The sequence below is a fragment of the Tetranychus urticae genome, chromosome 2 (genome assembly GCF_039701765.1).
Source record: "Tetranychus urticae isolate SD_2017Ah chromosome 2, NJAU_TeUrti_SD_1.0, whole genome shotgun sequence".
In the NCBI taxonomy this organism is placed as follows: Eukaryota; Metazoa; Arthropoda; class Arachnida; order Trombidiformes; family Tetranychidae; genus Tetranychus; species Tetranychus urticae.
The window spans coordinates 11,959,638-11,968,087 of record NC_142959.1 but is presented as its reverse complement, the minus strand read 5'-3'; the positions used below and the strand labels follow the sequence as shown (position 1 = coordinate 11,968,087).

Here is an 8,450-nt window from a genome sequence, read left to right as displayed (position 1 = left end):
ATCTTTGATAGTGATTTAGACTTCAATTTATTATTCAAGCTTTTTAAATCCATCGGCAAAGAAATGGTTGTCCAATGTTTGTTATTCCGATATTTAAAGACTTTTTAACCATTAGTTTGTTATTGCATTTGAAAATAAATCAATGATTTAGTTTGTTTGGGTTTCAACAGATGGAGAGATGGAGCTGTCAACTTGTTGATCAAAAAGTTGAGTAACTGCGATTTATTTCAAATGTAATTGTACTAAATATGAGCCAAGTATGAGCGGCTTTAAATCGACCACATTTACCATATTATGCTTGACCAGAGTATAAATTATCGTAATGCTTAGTCGAATAAGCATTCTCATAGGTATTGTGCTTCATGAATTATTGGCGTTTGTCGCCACTTCGAAGTCACAGCGAAACTGACGATTAGACGAAAAATTGCTCGATCATTGATGTCCACTTATGTGAGGGCTCTTCAAATACTGACTTTGAGATCATTCTCTACATTTTTGTACAATAGCGAACGACTTGCTCAGCGGTATCTCGGCCTGACGCGATTGAATATATTAGACCAAAAAATATGAATTTCTGAAATTCATTTACATAAATTGACTACAAATTAGGCCCAATAAGGTACTACTCTTAGCTCGAAAGTCAAAGTTTTTTCAGTGTGTTGTTAACAGTTTTATGCCAATTCATATTTTGTTTTGTCTTTCAATAAGTTTTCCTATTGAGTTGAAACATGGCCATCAAATTATGTCTTTGAATCTTAATTTTCTCATTTTGCTAGACGAATGAGTTGCATTCGGAATTTATTTGAAAAACGTTGCTATGAACTTTGAATTATCGAAAATTCGGCCGTGGATAGACAATTTCAATGTCAATTGGATTATGAATGCTTGCTGATTTGAGGATGAAATAGATTGACAGCAGTTTATGGTCAATTTTTAAGCTAAAGCCATTTTCAATCTGACCTGGAATGAAACTGTTGATGCTTAACTCTGTTTCATTTACAATGTTTATGCCTTTCTCCAAACAAAGAGACTTTTCAACTTTTTCTGATCTTTTCCTTTTTTCAGACCAATTTATTCCACTATGAGTACCATTTACTTAGCTCATTGAGGCGAAATCAACTATTAATACCTGGAATCATTCACCAGATCGATTGACATTTACATTAAGTTTATCAACTTTTTTTTACAATCAAACCTCATAACAAGTCTCCAAAGATGGCGATATTATTTGATAATACTTTGAAGAAACAGAAGAAATCTTCTTGAAGCTGATTGTTGAGCTATTGGTGTGGATTGACTGGACTGCAAATGGATTATGAATTATTTCAATTCTGGACAGCTTGGTTCACACGGTTATCTAACTTGAAACAACAAAGATATCACTTGGTCATGAATTATACATAATGTAATGCAATTTTCATGTTATCCTAGTATTTTTATTCCCCACCTGATCGCTTCAGAGCACTAAATCACTAATAGGCATCTGATTAAATCGAATATCTGACTATATCGAAGATGAAAACTCAAAGTGTATTGTACATCAGACATGTTTGTACCCAAAATCGTATAATGATGATTGATTACTGGATCAAAGCTTACATTCTGGTTGCTCTAATGACCGCAATCAATCACCTAAAATTGTCTAACATCAACATAAAGATTATTTTTAAAGCCTTTAATTTAGTTATTGCAAGTTAATATGCAGTTAAGGTTTTAAACAATTGAACCTAAAATGGTAATGATTTGACCAACAATCATCATAATTGTTAATTCAATTATTTTGCCATAAATATTGAACAATAAACTGTTTGATGGCAGAAAAGTGGCTTTTCTCATTAGGAAACAGCTAATTAGTTAATCAGTTTGGCTTTATAGCTGCGATTTAAACAAACAATGTACTTGTTATCTTGATGGTTTATTTAAATGTTTTAAGTACAAACATTGAACGTAATTAAAACTGATAAATGGATAATTAGACTGAGAATAATGATTAGCTTGAAACTTGATTATTGATGTTTCTTCAGCCAACAAGGAAAGGGAAAGTTGACAGGATTGTTTGAAAAACACCAGAAATTGTAATTCAAATATTAAACTGTAATAAGACAATTGAGTTACAGTCCAGTGTGAGTTTAACATAACAATTGATTTACCGGTAAACAATGGCTGAGCTGGTTGTTGTTACAAGTCTCAAGAGTAAGCTAAAGGAAGGAAGAAATTGAATTAACTAGTCAAATCTAATTGATAATTATCATGGTGATGATGTAAATCTACAGGTATTTCAGTTTTATCACCATTTAGTCGCATTGAAACCATTTTCAATACCGTTTGTGAACAGAAAGTAATAGTGAATTGGTAAAGATTACCAAGGATAACAAGTAATAAACAATGCAACCAGCATTGGGTTTTAACCAATTCATCAATAATACATTTAATTATGTCCATTGAGCTTATTAGACAATCATTTTGATGGTTAAAGATATAAAACATTGAATTAGTGACGCAAAAAAACACAGAAAATAATTGAAATTAAATCTACTGACAGTAACTAATAACGTAAATCTAAGCTTGATCAAAGGTTTAAAAGGTCACAATTGTATTGACTTTTACGAGCCAATTTTCAAGCTGATAATCTCGATTTCAAGCAGTCTTTTGTTTCGCTTTTTAGACTATTTTCAAAATAATTAAATTTCAGCTTTACAATACGCTTTGGAGGCATTTGTCTAAATGCACATTTGACTGTTTTAAATTAAACAGACTGATTAATTAGGAGAGACTATTGATGATCCAATTGTCTAGAGAAGGTGAAAAACGACAGGAATAATAACAAAAGAGGAAGCAATTGAATATGGTATCTACAATGAACAGGAAAAAAGTCACCAAAGCTGATGTAATTAAAATTTCACCAGTACTAATAGTACAAGTATATAATGGTTTTTTGACGATCATTTCATTATTGTTTTCATTAGTCTCGCCAGTCAAGCTTATTATCACAGTAAACTTTGTCTGTTAACCAAGTTGACAAGCAAAAAAGACATTGATTCAAGTCTCACTGGATGAAAATTCAAAGTATTTGCTTTCCGGTTCTGTGTAAATACAACTGTGAAACAGCTTTCACTCTTTAAGGTTTGAATTTGAGTTTCTTCCTAATGTTTACAGAATGTCTCATGGAATAATTTAATTGTAACCAATTTAGCCGATTAAATGGAAACGAGAACCTTGAGTTAACATGTGAGGAACAATCTGATGACAAAGAAAAAGAAAAAGAAGAAAAAATTGAAACATGTATCATTATCAAGTCAGAATAATTTGTCTTCTTTTCTTTCTGAATAAGAGGAAAAGGTTAAGACAGAAACAATTAAATCCCAATCGGTAAAAATTTACATTCAATAATATACGTTTGTATAATAGATATTTACATAAATAGCTGTTTAACCGATCCAACTTTCAAATTGAATCCCAATATCATAAACAAAGTTAACAATCCACTTTTAAATTGCTCATTTGCCAGTCGCAATCAATTCCTAGTCCAGGTCAATGAACATAATGAAGACGATGATGATCAAAGTGATGAGGGTTTGTATCCATTGAATATTGAGTGTACCAAACTGTATTCAATTTGCATTTGCTGGTATAAAATCATCGGCAATAATTTCAATAAATTTATGTATAATATTTATAATTTTGTCATTTATAACTGAATATTTAAAATCTGTTTCTTTGTATAGTTGTCATTTGGTTGGGCCATTTGTCATAATTAAAATCATCAACAACGGGAATCAATGATTGGCTTTAACTTTCAACTTATATGCATTTTTGGCTTCATCCTGTGGTTCAAAGCAATGAAAATTCATCGCTAAAATGGATCATTCATCGCTTGAGTATCCCATGAAGGAACAGTTGATCAATTTAGTGGATCCGAGGTTTCCATTGAGAAGTCAACATAACCAAAAGATAGACCGCGACTGAATCCATCCTGAAAAGGTGAGAGAAATAAAAATGAGATTAGAACATGATAATTGAAAATGATTAGAAAACAATTAAAATATTAGCAAACAAAATGAAATTTCGATTACTAATATCACAATAAACAAGATTTATTCAAAAGATTGCCATACATCAACTTGACTAACATTTTAATCAAAGATTGTAAACAACAACTAAACCTACAATTTATAAATAAACATTGATTGTGTTTACTGAATGATATCCAAATTTGATGATAATTTTCATCAAGAATGGTGAAAAAATGTAATGAAATGAGGAAGAAAAATGAAAAGGAAAAAAAATAAATTTCAGTAAATGGTATGATGAATGGTTAATCGGTAAGCCACACGCAATTATTACAACAAAGTGTTCAAATAACGTGGTAAGATTAACCAAATTGCCCAAATAGCCGTGAAAAAAAGTACAGGTAAACTGATCATTATTGTGATGGTAAGATGATAGAGTCGGAATGATGAGAAATGAGTGATTAACTGGCCTAAATCAAATGTTAAATCAACAAATGTATGCCTTTAAACATAAGGTAAAACTTGTAAACAAGAGGGAAAACAACTGAACTTTGGCAAACAGTTAGATAACATTCTTGGTTGGATCAGTATTTTTTTCACGGAAACAAAGCGTCATCATACAGAAACAAAAATCATCATGGTTTAGCTAATCTAACCAATTGGTTGGTTGAACAAGGTTGACAACAAAAAAGAAAGACAATTTGAAAGAGAGTTTAATAGTCTGGAATGGGATGAGTAGAGAGAGAGAGAAAAAAAAGTCAATTTGATGATAAATCAGATGAAATAATGAGACAAATTAACACAAAGATGATCATGGTTAGACTAGCGAAACGTAATTGTTTTGTTTGCTGCTTCCCTTCCTTTGCTTTCCTGAGTAAATCAAATTTTCTTTGCCAAATATGAAGAGAAATGAATATTGTAATCGATTAGGTAAAGTTAACAATTGGCTTCAAAGCCATTATAATGGATTTACCCTGGGATAAGGTAACAAAATGATGATTAAAGGTTAAAAGTATGATTTGATCAGTTGATTGGAACACAGTTTTAAAGCATTAAAGATTAGAGGGCAAAAAAACGTTGACTAAACAATTAGTGACTCAATTTTTGGGCGCAATGTTTCATGAATTTTGTCAGTTCATTGAGAATTTTATATTTCTCTTCTTTATCATTTACTCTTTCATCTTCTTCTAGCTTTAATTTTTTCCCTTTCTTAAATTCATTCAATTCATGATGTGTTTCAAGGTTTCCCTTCAGACAAGTTTTCCATTCAAAAGTCAATCCTGATTTTGGTATTTCTTTTCATTCTCTTGCTATCTTTGCTAGTTTACTTGTTCTTGTTGCTTTACGAGTTGTTTGCCTGAGTTTTTTGGCTCTCTTCTTCCTTCTTTCCTTTCTTCTTCTGCTTATTTCAATTTTTGCTTAACTTCACGCATTTTAGCTTTTCATATCATCTTCATCATGAAATACTCAGTTTTGAGGGCGGCTATTGAATGGATTAAATAACAAGTCGATCAAGATTGATGGTGATCGAGAAGAATGGAAAAATTGGCTACCAAATGGTTTTACATTCACAGTTCACAGGTACCGAAGTGACCTTAAATCGTTCAAGCACAATCACTCGGCCTCCTTTTTTGCATTTGATTTTGTGTTAAACAATCAATATCACCATCGACTTATTGTAATTCATTAACCATTCATCAGTCTTTAGTTTTGCTTCTTCATCTTGTTAATTGAAATAGTCACACAACACACATTTATGTAAAAACCATTTCATTTATATCTTTTTTTTATGTTCAGCAAAAATTACACACCCTTTCCATTCAGGGTCATACTGATTCTTTCCTGTTTCACCGGAACTTTATACTGTTAAACCTCAGGTATAGTAGTTATGGTTAGCATCAAGTTGACCTGAAGGATGATAGCCAAGATGGAAATAAAAAAAAACGCAATTCAAGTCCGGTTTAGAGCTGATTTAGTGCTAATTGCGGGAGTCTTCAAATGAATGTAATAAATAAAATAACAAACACAATACCTTTGCTTAACCATTAAACGATAATGTAGTTAATAGCAATTTGTAACATTATAAGGTAGCATTATAAATGTTAACAAATTGTATTAATTAAATTAATATAAATATCTGAATAGTTGAAGAGTTATCCTTTCATTGTGTTGCTACTCATTTGAGTACAAAATGATTCATTTAAATGTTACCTAATGGTAAAATTTGTAATAAGTGTGGATAATTTGTCGTTTTGCTGGAAACAATTTCCAAGTTTAAGGTAAATATGCACAAGATTGTATGCATGTGAAAAAAATGATCAAGTTGAGAAATGAAGAAATGATAAACGATGAGAAGTAGTGACTGAGAGAGACTGGGTTAGAGAGAAAGATGAAGATTTAGCCAGGGAAATGATAAGAGATGAGAATAGTGTGAATGAGAATTGTAGGGAAGTGATGAACAATACACGAAACAGGAAGAAAAGTGGTAGTCAGAAGATGATGATGGCAATGAAGGAGAGTGAAAAATGAACAAATTTTGGGTCAAACTTACTCTCATTTCAGCAAGTTTCTTGTCAATATCGCCAATTGCTTGTTCTAATTGTTTGGCCTCAAAAGAGCCCATTCCAAATGGATCAGAACCATTGGTTTTATTGGCTTCCGGATCAAAAGGTTCAAATCCAAATATATCTTTAGCTTCATTAGTTGTATTATCTTGATTATGACCAATACCAGTTCCATTGGTATGACCCAGGTTATTGACATGACCGTTAACTGGGTAACTGTTTACTGGACCGTTACTGTTTATCGTTGTCATTTTTGAATTTGTTGTTGTTGTCGGTGGTACTGATGTTGTTGCAGATAATGATGACACTGATAGTGGTTGATTTGATGTTGTGCTAATTGATGATGGCGGGGAAGATGAGGATAAAGAAGATACAGATGAATTCGATGAGTTGATTGAAGATGATGTTAAAGATGAGCCTATTAAGGGTTTTGTTGTTGTTGACGTCGTCGTACTATTCACTTTAATTTCTTCATAAGACCTTGGATCAAATGTTTGATCATCAAGGCTTAAATTTTCTAGCTTACGACCAACGGTTGGTTGATCATCAATATCTAACAAATTGATGGTTGCCTGTTGATGATGACTTCGATTTACTATTCTTTGAACAGGCGGTGGTGGTTGAAGTGGCTGTAGTTTATTTATCTCAGAGCCATTTGTTAAAACGGATGAACGACCAGAACCAGATGATTTCATTGATGATCTCGACTTATTTTCATAATTAGCTAAACGATTTTTTAACGTTCTGTTTTCAGCTTCCAGTTCCTGGACTTTTTTATGAAGCACCATTATTTGTTTACGCATCTCTAAATCACGTCCAGATGTTTCAAGGAACCTACGATAGGCCAATTCAAAGGCTTGGCCAATAGTTAACGTTATCTCCTCTGATAATTTGTCAGATACAAAAACAAAACAACTGTGACGATCAGATTCAGCTTCTTTAGCAATGAAACTGAAAAACTTTGGATCCGATTTATCATCAGCACAGTAAGAGATTCGATGAAGAGGATATTGGAAGGATATTTTTTTACTCTTGGGATCCTGAATGGCAACTCCATCCACAGAAATGGTCAACTCAACCTTGGGTGTTTTAGTTCCTTCAGCTCGCCGTAGATGCTGACTAAATTTCATCTTACGGATTCCTTCTTTAACAACGTCAATGCCTTTTGGTTGATCTACTTCTGTTTTACCTAAAAACTAAGGGACAGAAAAAAAAACAAAAAAGATAAGTGAGTAAAATGTAAACAAATGCTGAGCAAAGATACGATAGGTCAGGTAGATTAATGAAAAGAGGTCAATTGTCTAAAGTAAACCAAAGATTACATTTTTAAGATTGCTAATAATCTGAAAATATTTTAGACAATTAACAATTAAGACAAATCAAGCAAAGAAATAAGTAACAATAGATTCTTACTTTGACAAGATAGGCAACATGACCGCGTTGCAATGCGTCGGGTGGATGAATCCAGTTTGGTTTACCGTGATTTTTGGACCATTTATTACCATTGGAAGAAGTCCATTTTAAAAGAGATCCTTGCTTCATCATGATCAACTTAAGAAGATAACTTGAGAAAAACTAATTTTTAAATATCACCCAGAAACCAGAGTTTAAATAAAAGAAAAAAAGCGAAAAAAAGTAATGGAAAAAGCAAACGAAGATAAAAATTTTTTCAATGAAACGAAAACAAAAACGAAAACTATAAGACAAAATTGACGAGAAGTAATGTAACAAAAAGTTCAACGGTATAGATACAAACAACAAAAAAAAACAGATAGCCAACAATAATAACGGATTAAACAGGAAAAGATTCAGCAACAATCTTGATTCAGTAAACACAAGTATCTAATGAACAGAAACTGAAAAATATCTGTCAACT

The 8,450-nt window shown here is 32.0% G+C and overlaps 1 protein-coding gene across 2 annotated transcripts; it reads right to left on the bottom strand.

The window, feature by feature from the left end:
• Window positions 1-2,412: 2,412 nt before the first annotated feature.
• On the bottom strand, window positions 2,413-8,412 carry LOC107360006 (uncharacterized). Of its 2 annotated transcripts, XR_001568210.2 has the most exons (4): window positions 7,988-8,412; window positions 6,562-7,770; window positions 3,417-3,973; window positions 2,413-3,240 (listed from the first exon to the last, which is right to left on the bottom strand). XR_001568210.2 is itself a non-coding variant. In XM_015926614.2 (3 exons), the coding sequence occupies exons 1-3, from the start codon at window positions 8,117-8,119 to the stop codon at window positions 3,902-3,904; spliced, it is 1,413 nt and encodes a 470-aa protein (XP_015782100.2). In that variant the 5' UTR covers window positions 8,120-8,412; the 3' UTR covers window positions 3,289-3,901. The 2 variants fall into 2 exon arrangements, 1 of the variants encoding a protein (XP_015782100.2); XM_015926614.2 differs by lacking the exon at window positions 2,413-3,240 and having other exon boundaries at window positions 3,289-3,973.
• Between the last annotated feature and the right edge of the window lie 38 nt (window positions 8,413-8,450).

Coding starts and splice junctions, on each gene's coding strand:
- LOC107360006 (XM_015926614.2), bottom strand. CDS start 8,119: ATGATGAAGCAAGGATCTCTTTTAAAATGGACTTCTTCCAATGGTAAT. Junction 7,771..7,987: donor ATGTTGCCTATCTTGTCAAA/GTAAGAATCTAT, acceptor TCTGTCCCTTAG/TTTTTAGGTAAAACAGAAGT. Junction 3,974..6,561: donor AGAAACTTGCTGAAATGAGA/GTAAGTTTGACC, acceptor TCACCTTTTCAG/GATGGATTCAGTCGCGGTCT.